The sequence below is a fragment of the Lampetra planeri genome, chromosome 32 (assembly GCF_965212315.1).
Source record: "Lampetra planeri chromosome 32, kcLamPlan1.2.h2, whole genome shotgun sequence".
Lineage (NCBI taxonomy): Eukaryota > Metazoa > Chordata > Hyperoartia > Petromyzontiformes > Petromyzontidae > Lampetra > Lampetra planeri.
In genome coordinates, this window is record NC_136138.1 from 9,384,893 (window position 1) to 9,407,953 (window position 23,061).

Below are 23,061 nucleotides of genomic sequence, written 5' to 3' on the forward strand. Positions count from 1 at the left end.
CATTAAGAGAGGCTTTCACCCCATAAAAAATCGTGTCCTTTCATCTGGACGAAAGATGAAGACGCATATATGTTGTAATGGAAATCTCGGGGAGAAAATAAAACGTTTGAACATGTGCGAGTTGATATTTCAGAAAAAAATTGGAATTTGTCTGAGGTTATACTGTACTATAAGGTAGTATTCTTCCACGTCTATGCTCCCTACCTACACCAAGACACAGCGACCTGCAGTGGGGTAAAGATTGGCCAAATAATCCCCGTGATTTGAGTGGCACGGTGATGCCCTCATCCAGCAGTGGATTGACAAATGGTCTGTACACATGTACAATATACTACGAATATAGCGTTGGACAGCGAGTTACAGTGTTTAAACATAAACAGGCAATGGCGTCATCTAATTTATGTAAAACTAAGGTGTCAAGGTGTTTTTCGTAAATTGTAACATTTATACGTTTAAACACATTTCATATGTTTAAACATGAATGTGCTGAAAACGTTGCAGTCGTGGCAAGCCTAAATGCATCGTCGTCATTGGCCACTTGATAAATAGCAAACAAAAGTGGATATTTATTTTAACATTACATTTTATTTTAAAAAGCAAGTACAATACAGGACATATAAATCCCTTGCACGATGTACACTCATAAAAGATCGCAAAATCAAGAGTACAGAAATCTGTATTTATTTATCTTGACAATAATCTGTGGCAAAGTTTCGACACCACAATACACTGCAGTAATGAAATGATCAGCAGTTCATGTCTTTATGTAATAAAAAAAAAGAAATTGGACAGGTAAATCCCCACTTCGCAATAAACGCTCATCTTCGATCAAGTCGCATTTATAGGTGATTGGGTCATCGGGTCGATGTTGTGAGCTCTCAGAGGCTAAGCAGAGTTAATCTGGGACAGTGCATCGACACGTGACCAACATGGACAATGGTAAAAATAAGAATAGGTTTCACCCTTTCTGGCACTAAAACATGCTCTCACAATATATGGCATTTTTTCACACCTGATGATGATTGCTTGTGTTGCAATCGAAACGTCGTGAAAATTTATTATTTTATTTTTATTATTTTTTTCTTTCCCTTCTACGTGACTTTGCCGAAATAACCAAGAATAGATATGGCATTGTCTTTGAAACGGATTGGTCTAGACCAGAGACAGCCTTCTTTAGCGCCCCGTCTCACTACCAGTGTCAGACCAAAAGGTGTTCTCCAAAAGGCGTTCTCTGGTCTGACTGGTGGTGAGGTTAGGCCCTAAAGAAGGCTGCTGTCTCTGGTGTAGACCACTCAGTTTCAAAAACAATGCCAAATATTATTATCAGAGCATGTTTTTTTGTTTGCATGTTCACCACAAGTACGTGTGGTTAATGCAGCCATGATTCCTTGCAAAAGGTTTATATTTGGTGTGTAAACATCTTAACACCTGTTTGATTGCCAGAAAGGGTAAAACCTATGCGTATTTTTTTTCATACTTTGATACTGGCGAAAAAAAGGTCCCATGATATGGACAATTGAGATTGTCATCGGGCTTGTGGGGCTACGTGCTGGACAGCAGAGGGCAGTGGAACAAAATCCGTGGTGGCGGTGTCCTGTTACGCTCCGACTACTTTGCCGTCTGCCTTCACCAACCCGCACTGGCCAGCCTGGTGGTTTGGCCAAATAACCCCCACACGCTGTGGTGTAAGGGCCTTCATTAAACAAAAGGGATTGCAAGTTAAATTTCATTGAAGGTGCTGCCTTCTGGCAGTTATTTAAAAAAAGAGCACTGCCCACCATCTAGTGGGAAGTTTGGAAATGTTCTGCAAACGCTCTTTGCTAATTTAAACAGAGGACCTTTTAAAAATTGAGCAATTGTTTTCTAATACACATACAGTAATCACGTGCTCATTCAGGTGTTTCTTTTCCAGGATTGCATGACGGAGCTTCATGACCTTTTCAAAAGGGCTCTCCTTTGGAATGCTTGTTCATTGATTAAAAGTATGGTACGTGTGCATATCTTACAGTTACAGGTCCGCCCTGATCAATTCACCACCCACACTCAGTGCTGTATTGGTGCACGGTGTTAACCGTCAATTTCAATAGATATTCACAACATCCAATTTTTTCAAATACAGTCATTCATTCTAAGTCTCGTGTGCATTCACTTCTACATTACTGCAAAGCATTTTCCCATGGTGAAAGCAGTGTGCACTTTATTGTCCAGAAAACCTATTTGCGCATGGTAGTGTAAATTTTTTTTTTAGATGTTCACCAATTCGACCTTTTCACGCATCCGCCTAAACCGCAGTCCATCCCCAGCGAGGTGAATATGTGACGTGCGGTATTTTTGTGTGGGGGTGGAGCCCCCACGCTTGGAGAAAACCCATTAATAGTATGCTTTACGTCTTCTTGGTTCTTTCGGTAAAGTCACGTAGAACGGAAATAATAAAATAATAAAAATAAAACATAATAAAATACAATTCTCACGACGTTTCGGCCACAACGCAAGCAGCCGTCCTCAGGTGAAGAACAAGGCTGTCGGAAAGACAGCGTCTGAATGAACACCACCAAGCTTGGCAGCGTATTTTTTATTATTTAATTATTTCCCTTCTACGTGACTTTACCGAAAGAACCAAGAAGATGAATCTCTGCAGTCACGAAAGCTTTAAATCGAAATTATGCTTTACGATTTTCACATTACTATTTAAGTCACCTACTTTCCCAATCCGTATTTGCTCGTGACCCTTGCCAACACGCGGCACCAGAATTGCATCTCATTTCATCAACTGTCAATCAACGGGTGCTGATGGTTACGTGCCTCAGCGCCTTATCTAATGTATATGCAAATGCTTTGAGATTACTCAATGTGAAAGTGTGGGCATTCGGCCGCACAAAGTATGTATTTTTTTAAATTATAACCCACTTACACCCACTGTGACTTATTCCAGCCATTTTCGCAGGGCACTGGCAATTGTGGATATTTACATGCTAACGGTGGCTATATCCTAGGAGCTTCTCCATAGCAAATTTGGAAAACGAAAATGCAGTTAAGATGCTTTGTTTATACATGACGCTTAAATCATATAATGCTACCCACATCAAATCAAGTCACAGTCTTGTGTACCATCACATAAGGGTGCTGGTACGGTAGAACTCTCATCCGTGCACACATTATCCTGTTATCTGCAGGAGCTGTAGGGTCAGTGAAACCTATTATCCATCATCATATTCTTCCTATTATCCACAATCATTCCTGGATTTTCCCACGATGCGTTGTGGTAGAATGGTTTTGTATTATTCACACATTTTACACAGATAGGTGGCATTAATGATCAAGTTTATCCAATTAACCACGACGTTCACCCTCACGTGACCACGGATTATTGTAGTTATACTTACTAAAGTTGCACTTGTACGTTGACCTTACACACATGTGGAGGAGAGACCCGCTCTCCCCCTTCCCGCCGACACATTAATACCAGCAAGGGTGACTAAATAATCACACTGCAAAGAATGCCTCCACAGTTTTGCTTAAAATACAATGCTCCAATCAGTCTCATTGGCATGGGGCCTAGTGTGAGCATGTGATGCCTTTGTCACATCACTCCTTTCTCTTTTGGCAATTTGCCTTGCCCACATTTTTTTCAGTTTAGCACACGAATAAATAAGTTCAGGTACAATGTAATATTCGTGATTTCCAAAACAGTCGTTTGACCTGGCTTCTTGGGTGGGCAATCAGGGTGGCCACCCAGAGCTCAAAGCTGCACGGAGCGCTGAAAACGTACGAATACTTACACCTCTATGGCTTTTATCCAGTTTTACAGATGTGGCATAATACAGTTCATACATACAGCATGTAATACTTCACATACACTAGTGACATAGCTGACATCGCTGAAAACTAAAATAAGCAATTGTATGCAGTTATTATCAGACGATTATTTGAACGGGCATTACATTGTCCGGTACACCATTCACATTTGGTTCTGCTTAGTTCCTTTTGATAGGTAGGCGGACTGGTTAAAGTTTATATTCTCGTGATGTCTGCGGCAGAGGTGTAAGTTAGGTCTAAGGGTGGTTTTGTAAATGCACCACAAAGTTATTCTGAAATACTCAAAGAACACCGTTTGCTCTGTCTTCACGTAATGCACATATCACATTTCATCATTGCCACAATAATCCAAATCGTGAGTTTTCAGATATCTTCACCAGACACCTGTTGGGGACAGAGTGAACAGAGTCCCACATTTCATTGCTAGGCACTGCTAATGACAAAAAACAAAGATCCCCCGTATAGCCTTAACAGACTGTAGGGACAAGTGCTGTTAGCGAGCACCTATGAAGGCCGGAACGGTACACGAGGGGATGGGTGGCCAGCACCACGCCCGACCGCTTTTGTCTCTCTAGTCGCAATGTTTGCACATCGCACCAGGTACTCATTTGAGGCTGAGTCGACTTAGGGGAGGCCCGAGACCGGTTCAGATAATCGTCACTGGTATTGGCCGTGAGCGGGAATCGAACCCGTGTCACCGGGTTCGTAGCGCAGCGCGCTAACTGTTACACCACCGCTCCCCACTCCTAATCAACACTACATGCCACATGCATTTTACTTTGTTGTATGTACGCATGTTCAACATCGTCCGTGGCCAACCGTGCCAATCGAGGTGCGGGGGAAGAACAACAAACTAAACACAAAAAGCAGTTCTAAAGAATCTTGATTTGAAGCTTTCGTGACTGCAGGAATCCATACTCTTTGGTTCTTTCAGTAAAGTCACGTAGGTAGAAAAATTAATAGATCACGACGTTTCGATCGCAACACAAGCAATCGTCATCAGGTGGGACAACCACAGCAAGAAACAACTGCTGAAATAGGCGAGAGATCTGCCGTGGCACGAGGTTATATAGTAGTGTATAGTGTAGTGTATAGTGTAGTGTATAGTGTAGTGTATAGTAGTGTATAGTGTAGTGTATAGTGTAGTGTATAGTGTCGTGTATAGTGTCGTGTATAGTGTCGTGTATAGTGTCGTGTATAGTGTCGTGTATAGTGTAGTGTATAGTGTAGTGTATAGTAGTGTATAGTGTAGTGTATAGTGTAGTGTATAGTATAGTGTATAGTATAGTGTATAGTGTAGTGTATAGTAGTGTATAGTGTAGTGTATAGTAGTGTATAGTGTAGTGTATAGTGTAGTGTATAGTGTAGTGTATAGTGTAGTGTAGTGTATAGTGTCGTGTATAGTGTAGTGTATAGTGTAGTGTATAGTGTCGTGTATAGTGTAGTGTATAGTGTAGTGTATAGTAGTGTATAGTGTAGTGTATAGTGTAGTGTATAGTATAGTGTATAGTAGTGTATAGTGTAGTGTGTAGTGTAAAGTGTAGTGTATAGTGTAGTGTAAAGTGTAGTGTATAGTGTAGTGTATAGTGTAGTGTATAGTGTAGTGTATAGTGTAGTGTAGTGTATAGTGTAGTGTATAGTGTAGTGTATAGTGTAGTGTATAGTAGTGTATAGTGTAGTGTATAGTGTAGTGTATAGTGTAGTGTATAGTGTAGTGTGTAGTGTATAGTGTAGTGTATAGTGTAGTGTATAGTGTAGTGTGTAGTGTATAGTGTAGTGTATAGTGTAGTGTATAGTGTAGTGTATAGTATAGTGTAGTGTATAGTGTAGTGTATAGTGTAGTGTATAGTGTAGTGTATAGTGTAGTGTAGTGTGTAGTAGGCCTCGGCAGTAGGGGGGGGGGAGAAGGGGGGGGCAGAAAGTAGACCAATGAGTACAGTTCTTTGGAAATTCAATCTAGATTTAACGGTGCATAGCTCCAGTGGCTTGATATTAAAGACATATCAGCAGCCTGTCGCTTAATTAGCTCCATCTGCACCTTCATGTTGCATATGCTCTGATGACTGGCGGTAAAGTGTAGAGACTGCGCGACAAGCATATTACCGTATTCATCTTCTTGGTTCTTTCGGTAAAGTCACGTAGAAGGGAAATAATACAATAATAAATAAAACTATTAAATTCTCACGACGTTTCGGCCACAACACAAGCAAAGCTGTCGGAAAGACAGTGTCCCAATGAACTGTCTTTCCGACAGCTCTGTTTTTTCGCCTGAGGACGGCTGCTTGTGTTGTGGCCGAAACGTCGTGAGAATTTTACCACATTATGTTTTATTTTTATCATGTTATTATTTCCATTCTACGTGACTTTACCAAAAGAACCAAGAAGATGAATCCCTGCAGTCACGAAAGCTTTAAATCGAAATATTACCGTATTCTCCGCATTATCAAATATAAGATACTCAGGAGGGTAAAATACATCACAAACTTGCGCCCGGTGTTGATAAGGTTATCCACATCTTGTCACACAAACACGCCTGCTGGATTGTAGGACTGCACCCTCAACTTGTGATTTTAAAATACGGAAACAGGGGAAACAAATGTATCTTCCGATCTGGAGACTGCGGTGATAAGTCGCGTCTGTTGTAAGAAAGTCTACGGCACCCCAAACTTTCTGTGACATCACGATGATTTGCATGACGTGTGACGTAAAGCAACTACAGAGTTATCATTTTGCTTTTTACATTGTTCCAGAGATTCTATAAATACGGACATATACATCAGCGGTCACCACGAATTTGCTATAATGCTAACTTGGTAGTGGGATTTCCCCACTGGAGCAACTTTTAGCATCACCCCCTTTCAAAAACTACTCAATTCATTTGAAAGATCACGAAAATATGATGTTATTATTGGATTCAGCAAACCTGAACAACCTTTCGAAAAAAAACGCATGTACGTAGCCTCGGTTCAAAGAAGAAAAAAAGTGCAAGGTATTCTAGATTTGAAGCTTTCGTGACTGCAAGGAATCATATTCTTAGGTTTTTTCGGTAAAGTCACGTAGGTAAAACATCAAAATTAATGAAAATAAAATAAAACAAAAATCACAGCCAGATTAGCTGCATCAAGTGGCTGTGACGGTCCCACCTGATGACGGAGACTTGTGTTGCCTCCGAAACGTCGTGATTTTTGTTTTATTTTATTTTATTTTCATTAATTTTGATGTTTTACCTACGTGACTTTACCGAAAAAACCTAAGAATAAGTGCAAGGTAGTTTCCCTCTACAAAGGGTTGGGTGCAGGGCCGGATCAAGATATTGTAGGCCCCGGGGCTACACGTACTGTGAGGCCCCCAGTAATATTTTCAAAAGGAAAACAAAGTTAAAGAAAAATAAAATGTATTTTCAACAAGGCTAACAACAAATTAAATTCGGCATTTTCTTGGTTCTTTCGGTAAAATCACATAGAAAGGAAATAATAAAATAATAAAAATAAAACATAATAAAATAATTCTCACGACGTTTTAGCCACAACGCAAGCAGCCGTCCTCAGGTGAAGAACAGGGTGGAGTTTCACATAGCTCGGAACCTTTAGAATGCTTACAGCTCATTGTTCATGTATGAGGCTCACAGAGCCAGACTGAGGCCCATTTCAAAATCTTTAGGGTTCAACTAAACTAAACTAGTTTTTATTTTATCAGGTAAGGCCCACTGAGCTATATAACTATTTTTCAGAAACGACATGTCCAACGAATTTATAGCAGCCAATACTCTCAACGCATGTTGTTTCTAAATGTGAAATCAAAAACCGCAGGACCAGAAGAAAAATCCAAGCGAGCACGGGGAGAGAGACATGCAAACTCTAAATATACATGCGTCAGGGTCAGAATCGAACCCACGACCTCCAGTATACCAGGTGAGGTAGTAAACATCTCGCCACCGTGGCACCCTTAATTTTATTTAAATTAATTCCCATTCATTTTCCTGAATGATCATTAATGATACTGGCCCGCTCAACTCAGAAGGCCAGTAATCAACATCAGTATGACCATGGTAATCGTACATTTTAACGTAACTCTAAGAGGCGTGCATCGTTGGTGATATTCACACAAAGGTGACTCACCTCCATCATCAACTGATGCAACATCTGTTGAAGATTGTTCAGCTTCTGGACCATATCCTGGTTTTGTTCTGGGGACTTGGATCTGGGCGAAGGGAACTTGTCGACTCCCAGGAATCGGTTGGGACTTTCTGCTGTAGATTTTTGAGTATTCGTGGCCATTAAATATCTTGGCGTTTGTGGATTTCTTGGGTCACATAACTGCTGTGAGGTGTGTTCACCTTCTGTAAAATGAGCAACAATAATCTTTGTTTCGGATATGATGATATTTATGATGCACACAGTAAGTATATTATTCCACCATTGGTAACTCATTTGCCAGTAAAAAATATGATAATTGGTTTTTACCCTTTTATCTGGCAACAGGAAAGCTGTCTCGGGTGTGAACCAATCAACTTCAAGGACAGTGCATACATTATCAGAGTTATGTTTTTTGTTTGCATCATGACTGCACGTATTGTGGTCTATGCAAACATGACTCCTCGTAAAAAAGGTGTCAGTTTTGTTGCCATATAAAAGGGTAAAACAACAATTATCATAAGTATGTTATTATTTTGACTTCAAATTATTGCTTAGTTTGTATAACTGTAGCCCTTCCAGCAATGAAAAAATTCATGAACGTATTATGAATAGCAATCATCACCACAACAACCACAAACATCACAATAACCCATCATTAATCATCCATTGTCATCATCCACCATCACCAATAATCATTATCATCATCCTAATAATAATAATAACGGTCGTCATCATTATTCCCTCTTCACGGATGATAAAAATGAGCACCGTCTGGTTAGGATGTCGCATGATACAATTCGTCCTTGGCATAAAAATAAAAAAACACACTTCCACTATTTTCTCAGGACTGTCAACAGACCTGAGCAAAACCTATTGCTCACGTTAGTATGGAAATGATGATTCTGCTTTGCTGAACAAACAAAAACATGGGTAGTTTGTGGCTCCAGGTTGAGGATACAAATTCCACCTCTGGTTTTCCAGGCACAGCTCAGCGCTCTGACCTCTGAGCCTCCAAGTCCCCTTTGCACACACATCTTAATCTTGGTTATGGCATTTCCATACCTGTTTTCTTCTGATCAGTGTCAACAAGGCCATAAACATCAAGAACTTCACGAATCGCATTCGACGATTTCTTGTCGGTTAACTGCTGCTCGTTGATTCCAGCTTTCATAAAGACAGCCTTCATCTCGTCTGGAATGTTCTTGATCTGAAGAATGCAGCAAAGAGCATAGACATGTATTTTAATCCGCAATCTTCGCTTTAATCTGTCACGCTTGTCTAGAAGTGTCTTCTGCTTGTTGTGATGTGCGAACGTGTGACATGTTGTGACAGCCTATATAGCATTGTTATACTACTAACAATAACTAGGTTAAATTGCTGTTCACACACTTTTTACAGCGCAAGAAGGTTTTAGCCAATTAAGCAACATAGCCATTTATTTTAAAAGTTGGATAATTTCAACTGTGACACCGGCACACGTGGCCTAACTCATTCCGAATAATGTCACGAGATCTTGGGAGTGCATTTATCGTTAATGCACCTGCAGTGTGAAAATCATGGTGGTTTAACACCCGAGCTTCTAAAACAAGCGACCAGTCATTATTTAAGACAGATGATACCACCAAAGTTACTTAGACTGACTGCATCCTTGAGCAAACACAGATCATCTACCGAGTAAGTTGTGCTGTATAACGTTATTATGTGGTCATAATTGCCTCCATATGAAAAATGATATTGGTATTATACATAGCAACCATTGCACCCTTTAACACGTAGGCTTTGGCGACCAATTTCATCCATAATAGAGTTTTTGTTTTAGGTTAGATCGCGATCTAACCCAAAAAACCTCTTATTCATTACACCGTTAATGTAAATAGTCTGGCACGATCCTCTGGAAAAAGAGTCGTGAGACTCAGTGAGACTTTCCTGGGTAAGCAAGAGTCTTTATTTATCCTGGAGAAATCCGATGAGCTATGAAGCTCTTTTTCACAAATATCCAGTACATCTGATGTCCGGTAAATGTGTGTTCGGGTCGTACCGCGTGTTGTTCGGCATAGTGTCCGACGTTTCATTGCATGTGCTGGGAGCTTCTTCATCAAGTGGAGTGAAACGTCAGTTCTTAAAAAAGCTCTGAGCGTGTGGAGCGAAATACGGGACATCTTAAAAAACATCGGAGAGTGAGAGATCATCTACATTGACAAGGTTGTGACAGTGTTTGTGAATGTGACTTACATCAAAGCCCTTTAACGGATCCCACGCTATGTGATGGTTGTGCCTGAAATGTACAAAGAGCACAAGTTAAATGTTGACGCTTATTAATTCTTAATGTTTCACATTCGTCTCACTCGGCAACAATCCCTTACTGTGTCACTGTATCTCACTTTGCGATGAGAAGTAGGTTAATCTAGCTCTAGTGAGCCAATGCACTTTTTTAAATCCTTTATATTAAGTTCACTTGCTTGCTTGCTTGCGCGCTTACGACCGTGCAAATCTTTCGGTCGTTTTTTAACCCACTTCCCGCGATCCAAACGAGCTGACATTTTGCACACAGACTCGTTGTGCGTGACAATTTTTTTTCGTGAATTTTTTTTCTCCAAAATTTTACACTTTTTAGGAAAAAATAAATTATATTTAATTACCAATTACTTAATGGTGCCAGGCAATCATCTAACCCATAAGTGGCAGCCATCTCAAGCCAGAGGACGAGAGGACTCTAGCTGCCACGCATATAAAGGATTTATAGTGAAAAACCTTGTTTTTACAGGTTATTTTTTTTGAGTTGACATAAGCGCATGCGAATCGGGCCCGTCTTCCGGAGGGTCCTTTTGCAGGACGTTTAGATGATTTCATCGATTAGAATGTTTCCATGTGGAAGGAAACTGGGATTTCAAAAATCAAAATACACTCGGGGCCAAGAGCCTGCGCAGCCGAATAGGAAAATTACTTGCTGTCCTGCCCCTTAGAGGGACCTCCTCTACCTTGCAGGTAGGCGTCTCATGCAGGTTCCACCTTTGCATGATCCTCTTCTTAGGTTTTTTCGGTAAAGTCACGTAGAAAGTAAAATAAAATAAAAAACAAAAATCACGACGTTTCGGAGGCAACACAAGTCTCCGTCATCAGGTGGGACCGTCACAGTCAGATTAGCTGTATCAAGTGAGGCAATGATTCAAGATGTAATCCCTTAAAAGCGAGTTGAGGGGGGAGGGAGAGGGAGGGGGAGCTCATCAGACTATGGTAGCCAATGAAAGGAACGTATCGGGAGGGAGGGGGGGCGAGGCCAAAAGGGTGGGCGATGGACGTGGAAGCGCTTGTGCGCCAGCGGCCAATTACTGCACACGCCAACACAATGGAGCGATTGTGCGCAAGCGACCAGCCACTGCACCCGCCAACACAATGGGCAGAGAGGAGGAGGGGAGGTCTAATACACATGATAGACAAAAGAACGAAAATGATGATGGGTACAAACTTAGGGGGAGCTCATGATCCACCAACCCAAATCGCTGGACTACGGTACAGGCATTCTCCACCACACTTGGCTATGCGCACTTTATCAACGCGTGTGCTGTTGTTCTCGCCTTTCCCAGTTTCTGAAAACTGTAGTCTATTTAAGTGAATCGTGTGTTATATGAAAATAATGTATTTCATTCCATCCATACTAAACACAAAAGACAAAGATCCCCCGTATAGCAAGCGTTGTTAGCGGGCACATATGAAGGGCCGGCACGGTACACGAGGGGGTGGATGGCCAGCACCGCGCCCGAACGCCTTTGTCTCCCTAGTGGCGATGTTTACACATCACTCAAGATACTCATTTGAGGTTCAGATAATTATCACTGGTATTGGCCATGAGCGGGAATCGAACTCATGTCACCGGGTTCGTAGCGCAAAGCGCTAACTGATACACCACCGCTCCCCACACAAACACACACACACAACTCAGAAATATTTAACGATTTCAGCTGTTCTGCTGGATATTTGCGTTTCTCTTGTGTGGCTCATGACGTTAAGCTTGCATTGGCTGCACATCCAGCTATATACAGGGTGCTTTAAAAATGTTTAAGACTTATATGGGACTATCGTTTTTAATGGGAAAAGAACGGATAATACACAGTAACATGATAACAAATGTACAGTATGTTAATAACTTTAAAAAGTCAAAGAGTCTCCCACTTGTTCTAGATTTGAAGCTTTCGTGACTGCAAGGATTCATACTCTTAGGTTTTTTCCGGTAAAGTCACGTAGGTAAAAAATAAATAATAAAAATAATAGAAATAATAATATAGAAATAAAATAATAAATCACGACGTTTCGGAGGCAACACAAGTCTCCGTTATCAGGTGGGACCGTCACAGCCAGATTTATTGTAAGAGGTCCCTGCGGGGTGGGCTGGTAGGAACGAACAAATGAATGGCTATAATAAAATGAAATGGCGGGGGTACGATACGAAGGGAGAGTTTGAGGCCTAGTTCTAGGCTTTAGGCATAGCTGTAGGCTTTAGGCCGCAGTGAGTTAATTTTTAATTTAAATGTTTTAATTAAAAACTATCTCAGGGAATTATAAGGGAATGTTACACTTGTTTAGCCAGGAAAGCCCCACTGAGTCTAAAGGTTTTTGTAGGGTCCTGCCAATTGTTTGCAGTAGGGGGCGATGTTGCTACACCTAATCAGACATCGGACGGACGGACGGACGATATAATCTATTGTAGGCTGGTTCACTTCGTTCCTACCAGTAAAATATTTATTGTAAATCTAGCTGTGACGGTCCCACCTGATGACGGAGACTTGTGTTGCCTCCGAAACGTCGTGATTTATTATTGTATTTCTATTCTTTCAATAATTTGTATTATTTATTTTTTACCTACGTGACTTTACCGAAAAAACCTAAGAGTATCTCCCACTTGTTCGCCATCATTGTCAACACATGGCCTGGAATCTTCTCCAGGTGGTCTGCAGAGCCCGGAGGAGGCACATTTCCTGTGGTGTTGTTGCAAATTCTCAGAAGTGTTACAACTATTTTGAAGCAACCTGTATTAGTCGGTGCTCAGGGCTCTCAAAGTTGATATTCTCAACAACCGGTAATTGTCTTCTTGGTTCTTTCGGTAAAGTCACGTAGAAGGGAAATAATTAAATAATAACATATTTTTTATATTTAATAATAACATATTTTAACTTTTTTATTATTTCCCTTCTACGTGAATATTTTTTATTATTTAAGAAATGGTTTTTATTATTTTATTATTTCCTTTCTACGTGACTTTACCGAAATAACCAAGAAGATGAATCCCTGCAGTCACGAAAGCTTTAAATCGAAATTTAACCTGGCATTAATACAGGAGGTCTAAAGATATTCAAACACCAAATAGACACCTTTTTGCAAGGCATCAAGTATGTATTAACCACACATACTTGTGATAATAGGTTATCTGAACACCTGTGTTAGTTATTGCTGGAATGGATAAGCACCCTGTATTAACATTCAGCAAATTTGCTCATGGGTAATTCTGCAGGTGATCTCAACCTACTGGAAGTCTTGGGGGCCACTGATTTCTTTCGTGGGTTTTCCGATTTTCTCGGCCATCTTGAGCCAATATTTATTCTTCTTAACGGGTTCTGCGCCCGTAGGTGGAGGTGCATCGTTCTGATTTGTGTCTGAAAAACATTGCATTCGGAAAACAATCAAACAACGCACCAGCCGATGTCCGAATCGCCCAGAGTGCATGCGGCGGTCTCGCCAGATCTTGGCAATTGGCACCCGGATTTTGATTTGTACCGAGATCTGGTACCAGTATTATGACGTATGTTGAATTTCCTTCGCACCATGCATAGCCAACCGTGCGCATGCTAACGGTAATTATTTTTTATTATGCTTGCTTACCATGGAAAGCCTTACCGAGTCTCAATGCTGTCCCGCACGAGGGTTATGCCAAGTTTGAAGCGTTGCTCATCGGAGGTGCCGGGAAAGCACAACTAACTAAATGCACAAACAAATAACCTTTAAACTTTATTGCAGTATACTTCCACAGACGTTAATAGAACCTAGGGAGACTGAGAAAAAACTCTTGTCTTCTTGGTTCTTTCGGTAAAGTCACGTAGAATGTTTTATTTTTATTATTTTATTATTTCCCTTCTACGTGACTTTACCGAAAGAACCAAGAAGATGAATCCCTGCAGTCACGAAAGTTTTAAATTGAAAAAAAGTCTTGCTTTGGATCTACCGTGGAAAGGTTGGCAGGCAGCCTTGCCCGTGCCCTCTCGTGTGTGCGCGAAGATGTTGCTCACTTCTCGGCAACGTGTGAGGCGAGCGCGTTGGCAGCAGCTGCGGAGGTCCATTGGGCAGCCGTGATGGAAGTGTGGGCGGCAGCGAAACGTCTAAAGAGCAACACGTCGGGATTTTTGTTTTATTTTTATTTAATTTAAAATTTTATTTTTTATTAATTTTCATTTTATTTTTTACCTACGTGACTTTACCGAAAGAACCAAGAATATTGGACAGAACTTTTATGGTCCCACGTGCATACCTACCCACGCTGGTCAATTAAAATAACCCCCACAACGTGCAAAAGTGAGTGGTGGCCCTCAGCCAGCAGTGGCTTGACAGAAGAGCTGAACAAGCACAAAGTGTCTGCGGGTGAATGAGCTTTGTTATACAAGTGTATGCGGTGCTTTGGTATTATTTACAGATGCATGTCCCCTGATTTGTACAGAATCAATGCAAGACAATCGATCGTTAATCTTGAATTAATGTTGCCTAATTTGTAACGACTGCCATTACAAACACCGCAGTCCAATAACAAGGTGTTATTGGTTATTTTAAGCTGCTGTCGTTAACTTCACTTGGTAATTACTGCCATTAAATTGATTGTTGGCAGTTGCCCTTCTGTGTGTATTAAATGTCTCAATTATATTTTTTGCAATCATTACTGCAGTGCCATGCAGCAAAAAAATGCTCAGTTGATAAAAAAAAAACATTTGCCATAGCATAGTTCCCATGATGTTTTTGGGCTCCTATTAAGCATCGATAAAAAGAAAACTAGGCCATGACCAGTCTAAACACGCGAGAAGAGCAATGTTTAACACATGGTCTCAAAATCAGTTTTCGGAAACGCATTGCAAATGAAAGTTGTCGTTGTTGTATGTGTTTCCTACATATATGCGCGAGCGGTGGTGTAACGTGACAACGTGGCATGGATCCTGGTGCAAGGATTGATGTGGGAGGTAGATGTGGGCCCTTCTTCGTAGCCTGGTGGTTATCCCCTCCAACCCGAGGGCCTCACCACTTTCCCACCCCGATGACTAGACGCCCATTGCTCAACATTTTCAGGAGGGTTTCCACCTCCTCCCGGTATTCCCAAGGTCTTCCTGGACCACTCAAAAGTCCAGATTTTGCGCGGGAGCGTAAGAGGCAAAAGGAAACAAATACCGAGTTTGTTCGTCCAGGTACTGTGAGGACTGCTCTCGTACCTTTGTGAATTGGCGACAACCTGCCCGGAAGTGTATCGAACTTTGCAGGGAGCGCGCCGCTGGCTGGCTTGCTGTTTCCTGGACACAGTAGATGCAGCTTTTCGATAACGATCGTTTTGAAATCTGCGGCCTCTGCTTCGTTCTCGAAACAGAGAGCGGCTTTCTTGTCCTGTGGGAGGAAAGAAGGGTCGGTGATCAACACTTGCCAAGGTTATTCGGTGTTCAAATGTTATGAACCCATTTATGTATGTATGGTCAAATTCTTTCGCACCGTACGTAGTCAACCGTGCTAATCGGAGGTGCGGGGGAAGGACAACAAACTAAACACAAAAAGCGGTTTTATAGCAATTAGTTTTCAATGCAGATGATTGAAAAGTGCATAGCTCCAGTGGCTTCCCGATATCAGAAGGAAAGAGCATTCCAGACGGCCACAGACGCGCATTTGAAAGCGCCGCGATACTGCTGGGTCGACAGAGGTGGAGGGGGGATTTAATACATTTTCACAGGAATATTGAACCGGCGACCTCTGGATTGCAAGTCCAGTGTGATAAACATTACACCATAGCAGCAGCATGCAGTCCTCTGAGTGCATGGCAAACATAACAGAGCGATTTGAACTTATTTTAATAATCGACGATGCTGTGTGGATGGCCCAGGAAATTTTTATCATTCTTTCTCCTCTGTTATGGTGAGTTCTTCTCTGTCACATGTTAAACCACAACTTCATCTTTGTACTGAGGCTGTGTACAAGCGACTTCCTTGGGAAAGCCTCTTGTGTTTTATAAGCAAAGTTTTTGAAGGAAGGATTTAACATTTGATTTGGCAAACTGTGTTCATGCCAGTATTGACAAAACACATTCCTGCGGAGGGAGCTGGTAGAAACGTTGGGTTGCTCGGTCAATGGCCAGGGTCAACGGCGGCGTGGTGTATTCCGCAAATATGCCCGACTGTGAGGGCGGGCACAAGCCGGCGTGAGTAGGTTAAACGTTGAGTTTTATAAGGGTACCACGGGGTGACCAGCCCCTCCCCACCCAGCCCCACCCCTCCCACCCCCCACCCAGCCCCACCCTCCCCACCCAGCCCCACCCTCCCCACCCAGCCCCTCCCCACCCCTCCCTCCCCACCCAGCCCCTCCCTGCACGACGAACACAATAATCCCCTGTGGGCTGGTGTAACCAGGAGGTTCCTACCAGCAAAATCTGGTAACTTTGTATTCACGCACTCACTAATCACGTGTGTGTGTCGTAAATACTGAGAGACGTTCGCGGAAATAAAAGTCAACGTTACAACCAACGAGTCGTTGAGGTAAAATGTGTTTCTCTTGGCAATTGTGTGAAACACTAGATTTGTGGAAGTTTTGTACATTTAGTACTGATCATCAAGTCGAAGCAAGTTCCAGAATCAGGTGGATGGCAGATTCCCATTATGGTCACCAAATCAACTCTGTGGGGCATTAGTGGGACAGTTTTAACTATACACGGCATGAAGACACCTTAATGCAGTAGTGTACTGACTAATGACAGAATTATTTCTTTTAGAGAGACATGAATGCTAGCACCGTATTACGGCTAAGTGGTGCAAGGCTCAATATCGGGAGGTCACTAGTTAAGGCTCCAGTCAGGGGCCTAGTCAGCCCTTCACTCTTCTCAGATAGATAAAAAGTGTTCCACTTTGTGGGAAAGTCAACTGTGATTTTCCTCTAGAAATCCTCACGCCCGCCATAGGAATATGGAATTTACTACACTGCCTCAGGGCTGTGATCTATTGATGAGCACTGCCCAACACTCAATGAAGTGAGTTGAAAAAAAAAACACTTTGACGTGACTTGTTTTACTATTCACCCAAGTTCACCAAAGCATGTCTGCTATAAAGTGGATATTACAGGTAGGAACAACAGTTCCACACTGCCCACCAGGGATTATTTGTCTGTCGTGCATAGCCCCTCCCAAACATGAAGTACGCTCCCGGATTGGTTGAAGTGCGTCACGTGACCGCGAGCTTTCTGTCGTGCACGAATGCGCTGTCCAACCAAGTTCCTACCTGCCAGAGGTCGCAAACGGGTTTTGATTCCTTACCCGTACCCGGCCGCACCAGGGTCGCAAATGGGTACCCGTACCCGGCCAGGTACGGGTACTCGTTCCCTACCCGTACCCGTACCCTACCCGAAATGAGTGACAAACAGTTACTCACCAGTGACTCACGGCCTACCCGTACCCGTACCCGGCCGCACCAGGGTCGCAAACGGGTACCCGTACCCAGCCGGGTACGGGTAGCCGGGTATCGGGTAGGGTACGGGTATCGGGTACCTGGTTGCGACCTCTGCTACCTGCCCACTCCGAAGGAACGTGTTAAATGTCCCACCAGAACCACCAAACCGTGCCATCACCACCACCACCGCCACTGCACTAAAATCTGTAATTGTTCAATACCACAGGGGGATTGAGCCACCACAATCTCCGTCGTGTTGGTGGCGAGAGGGCCACGGACAGCGGTGCGCTTGCCTTGCTGTATACGGTGTGGAAGATTTCGTGAGCCGCCTTGTACTTGAGCGTTTTCTCGAGTTCCTGCTCCCACAACAGGCCATGCTCCTGCACACGAGAGAGAAACAGTGTTGCCGATGCTGTGCGAAATCCACTCGGGTATGGGCAGTATTCGGGTTACGAACCTAATTCGTTCCCGAGACCCGTTCGTAAGTCAAACGGTTCGTAAGTCGGAACACAACGATGCAATGTATTTAAATGTACATAGGGTCAATTTTATGAAATGTTTTACGGTTCAAGGGAAGCATTGTTAAACTTATAATTAAGAAGGCATATTGTACATTTGCACGTGACACAGTAAAGCAATCACTGTATAGTAAAAAAACATAATCTAAAGTAACATAAATAGAAAAAATATATTTTCACTTACCTTGAGTCCTGATTCTCGTGTAGCCGGTCCGCCCTTTCCGCTCTCCTCCTGCCGTGAATCCTTTCGAGGGAGAGGTGGGGGGGTAGAAACAAGTCGGCTAAATAGACAACAACAACAACAAAGTTCGGAGACGATGAGCAGACTCTGCGCTCTGTTTCTTTCCTCCGGAGAAGCGGTGGGCGACTCAACGACGGCTGAACACCAGGAGGGGAGGGGGAGTGAAACAGCAACACTTTATTTCAAAAGTCCTCTTCAGAAGGGCAATCGCATCGCTATCTACCCATATGGTTTACCCCGTATTCTTGTACAGGGAAATTGAGTTTTCAGGTCCATACGGCGTACAGCCGTTTCAATTTGGGCATAAAACAAATTGTATATTTATATTCTTGGTTCTTTCGGAAAAGTCACGTAGAAGGGAAATAATAAAATAATATAAATAAAACATAATAAAATTCTCACGACGTTTCGGCCACAATGCAAGCAGCCGTCCTCAGGTGAAGAGGACAGCTTGCGTTGTGGCCGAAACGTCGTGAGAATTTTATTATGTTTTATTTTTATTATTTTATTATTTCCCTTCTACGTGACTTTACCGAAAGAACCAAGAATCTGAATCCCTGCAGTCACGAAAGCGTTAAATCGAAAAATGTCTATTTGTTTGTGTTTCTCCCTTGTGATGGGACTTTGTAGGTTGAACGTTGAGATGTATAAGGCGCACGGGGTGACGAATAAGGTCTGCATTGGTCCGTCATAAGGTAGGGCACGCCAAAAGGCGTCATCCAGGCTTTAAGAAAAGCTGTCTCGGGTGCGGACCAATCAATTTCAAGGACAGTGCATACATTATCAGAGTTGTGTTTTTTGTTGGCATTCCGACCGCAGGTATTGTGGTCAATGCAAACATGACTCCTTGTAAAAAAGGTATCAGTTTTGTTGCCAGATAAAATGGTAAAAAAAACAATGATCAAATAAAGCACCATTTTTAAATCCTTTATATTAAGTTCGCTCGTTTGCTTACGACCGTGCAACTCTTTCGGTCGTTTTTAACCCACTTCATGCGATCCAATCGAGCTGACATTTTGCACACAGACTCGTTGTGCGTGACAATTAATGTTCGTGAACATTTTTTTCCAAAATTTTACACTGTTTAGGGAATTTTTTTAAAATATTTAATTACCAATTGCTTAATGCTGGCAGACAATCATCTGACCCATAGGTGGCAGCCATCTCAAGCCAGAGGACGAGAGGACTCTAGCCGCCACGCATATAAAGGATGTATAGTGAAAAACTTTGTTTTTACGGGTTATACTTGTTACTAACTCCGTTGTAACGATGGCACAAATGGGGACCGCTCTCAGCACCTTACCCCCACGCTGTAGACACGTATGAAGTAGGACTTCTTGGAGCCGTCCTTCACGAAGCACACCACGCCATAGTGTTTCCGCATCCACTGACCACCCTCGTGGAGGAAGACGATCACCATGGTGGACACCAGTGTCTGGTGGGGGTGATGGACACACAAATGCGTTTACTTACGGTTTAGTAAAAAAAAAAATTGTTAACACATAATAGGAATTCGCAACTGCAGTTAGTCGAACCGCAGGACGCGTGTGGTGGGGTAAAGTGTGGGTACAGTACTTGCACAGCTTCCAAGACATCCGGCCAGTGTGAAAGAGTAGGCAAAACAAAACTGTCATAAGGGCTCTCTAGATCTCAATTCGGTGGAGGCTCCTCTGCTAGGAGTGCAATAACTAAAACTGACCAAGTCGTATCAGCTCGAAGTCATCTCAACAACATTTCGGTAGAATGGAATTTTTAATAGGCGCTCGGTTAAGCGACTTGGTGAGATATCACATAGCGTGCACCTGCGTGTCAGCTGAAATGTTTAATAGGCCCTCGGTTAAGCGATTTGGTGAGATGTCACATACCGTGCACTTGTGTCCCAGCAGGCTGAACAGAATCTCGTTTTGTTCGGCGTTGAGGAAGCTGGAACCCACGTTCACCTTCTCTTTCTTTGACCTGTCTGTCGCTGACATCTCGAGCGAGCGAACCGAGGAGCAGGAGGAGGTAGACCCGTCCAGGCGGTTGTTGAGAGAAACTATTAAAATACTTGGCGTTCGCTGGTTTTGTGTGCGACGGGACATGTGCGTGCGGGAAAGACAAAAAAAAACCCGCACGTATCGTCCAGGTGAAAGAATGAGGAAACATTTTCCTTCCCACATCACCCTCCCACGTGTTCGATCTACCGTTGCATGTGGTTTTCTATACAATAGATTTAAAAAATCACCAAAATTCGAATTTTTTTTGGTATAGATATCCGTAAAACAAGCTGTATTATTTTAAAGCACGCAAAGTCGGGGTGTAATCCACTGCATTTTCCCATGACACCGTGACAAGATGTACCATAATAACTTTTGGTCGCGAGTTTGAAGACTTGTCTGGAGTTGGGTGGTTGCATGGTTCCAAAGTTTTCATTTTAGATGGAATAGACGTTGGGTTTTTCCTGACTTAGTTACGCACGGTTTGTAGCACGAACAACACAATGCGACGTAAAATTTCCGATTGTCGAAGGAGACCGTTGTTGTTGTGTGTTATTCTGATGTCCTTCCCCGCCCCCTGCAGCTCCAATTAGCTCCGGTTGACTGCGTACGGTGCGAAAAAAGTTCAAAATAGATTAATGTACAGACAAAACGGCTGCGTGGGTTTTCACGGTTGCGCTGTCTGGTTACAAATCAAGCTATAAGCAGGATGATACCAAACCTAATGGGCAGACATGATGAGTCACGTGAAAGGATATCGGACGGCAGGTACAACAAGATAATTAATAAGAATCATTTGAGACAGGCAAGTCAGATTTTCTTTGGACACGTCATGAGAAAACGAGAGACCGTTTCATCTTCTTGGTTCTTTCGGTAAAGTCACGTAGAGTGGAAATAATAAAGTAATACAAATAAAACATAATAAAATATTTTATTATTATTTTATTATTTCCACTCTACGTGACTTTACCGAAAGAACCAAGAAGATGAATCCCTGCAGTCACGAAAACTTTAAATCGAAAATAGAGAGACCGTTTATCAATTAGTTTTTTTTTAACTGGAGAAAATTTCTAGGCACAAAGACAGCAAATTAAGTTCCATAAGCAATTTTAACAACTTTACGCAACTGGAAGTATCTAATGCACGGGTCGGCAACCAAAATAACAGGAGGAGCATTTTTTTTTCTTCCGAATACGTCAAAACTCTATTATTTCAAGAGCCGCACTGCACGTGGATGACGTCGTGGCAGCAGTCCTGAAAAGAGTCACATGCGGATCCGCAGCCGCAGGTTTGACGACCCCCCCTGGTCCAATGCGAATCCCGTGGACGGGGCTACATAGGAGGACACGATCGTTGTGTGCCTATGTTTGTTCTCTCTCTATGTATCTCTGTGATATCTGTCTCTGCTTATATGTCTGTCTGTATGTCTCTGATTCTGTGTTTTATCTCTCTCTCAAATTTAGCATTCTCAGGAACAACGCAATCAACCAGGTAGGGTGTTGACTGTTATGTTATCCGACTCCCTGTTGTATTACATTACATTTCTAAGTATACTAGATTTGTGTTTCTATTTAATTTATACCTGATGATGATTTCTTGTGTTGCAATCGAAACGTCGTATGCTGGTATTTAATTTAATTTATTATTTTATCTTTATACGTGACTTTACCGAAAGAACCAAAGAATAATTCCTGCAGTCACGAAAGCTCCAAATTAAGTTTGATCGTTGACGTCTTTGAGACAGGGTGCACGGCACATCGAGGGAGCCGTACGGCTCTCCTGGTTGTACGGTGGCGAAATGTTAACGACCTCGCCTGGTATACAGGTAGGGCGTGGGTTCGATCCCAACCCTGACGCCTTATGTAGATTTGGGGTTTGCGTGTCTCTCTCCCCATGGTCGCGTGGATTTTTCATTTAAAAAGTCGATGATCGCCTTCATAATGTGCCCATCAAATTGTGCGCGTGCAAACTGATTGAATGTACGCAAATTGTGTGCTGAAGGGAGCAAACAAAACCCCGTGCAAACGAGACGAGGAAAACAATAATCGACAACACGACACCGTGAAGAACGAGACCAACAAATATTATTGCGAGCAAACTGTCTCAATCAGGAGTTCTGGGTTGATGATTCAAAGTTCCCCTTTTTGGTGATTACATGTGGAGTGAGCGACTTCCGAGACACGACTTATAGGTGGCTTCTTGTTTACTTCTCACACTGAGCGACATCTACACTGGGCTACGTGTAGCTGACCCACTCATACAGCCACATCGCCGGCGTCTAACCATATAGCTGGCTGGCTAATACAGCGGCGACGATGATGGGGACCGTGCAGTGGATCGGCTATACGGCCGGACAATGATGAAGAGATGACGGTGAAGACAGCGACGGCAGCCAGGACCCGAACCCCCACGACAGCCCCGAACCTCCGTTTGCCTCCCCCTTTTAAACTCCTCGGCGTGGCCAAGCCCCGCCTCTGGCCACGCCCCCCTTCTAGAACTCTCGTGTAGGTTCCAGGAGCTTCCAGACTGATCCCCGCCTCTGACCCTTGGCTCAGTTACGCACCCCCTTATGGTTGGCTGTTATATAGCGCACCCATCCCCGTAGTCATCCCTCATGGTCAACAGATGGCACCCTGTCACTACACATGTTTTTGGGGAGTTTTCCAAAACATTGTTCAAATGGCAAGGACATTTGACCTACGAATA

General features: G+C 42.8%; 1 protein-coding gene across 1 annotated transcript; it reads right to left on the reverse strand.

The window, feature by feature from the left end:
• Positions 1-667: 667 nt before the first annotated feature.
• Positions 668-20,459, reverse strand: LOC144729424 (actin nucleation-promoting factor WAS-like). Its single transcript, XM_078609697.1, has 11 exons — positions 20,245-20,459; positions 19,683-19,814; positions 18,323-18,382; positions 17,914-18,000; positions 15,413-15,581; positions 14,231-14,320; positions 13,474-13,600; positions 10,185-10,227; positions 9,015-9,159; positions 7,935-8,155; positions 668-4,200 (listed from the first exon to the last, which is right to left on the reverse strand). Exons 1-11 carry the CDS (start codon positions 20,350-20,352, stop codon positions 4,180-4,182), a joined length of 1,203 nt encoding a protein of 400 aa, XP_078465823.1. The 5' UTR covers positions 20,353-20,459; the 3' UTR covers positions 668-4,179.
• Between the last annotated feature and the right edge of the window lie 2,602 nt (positions 20,460-23,061).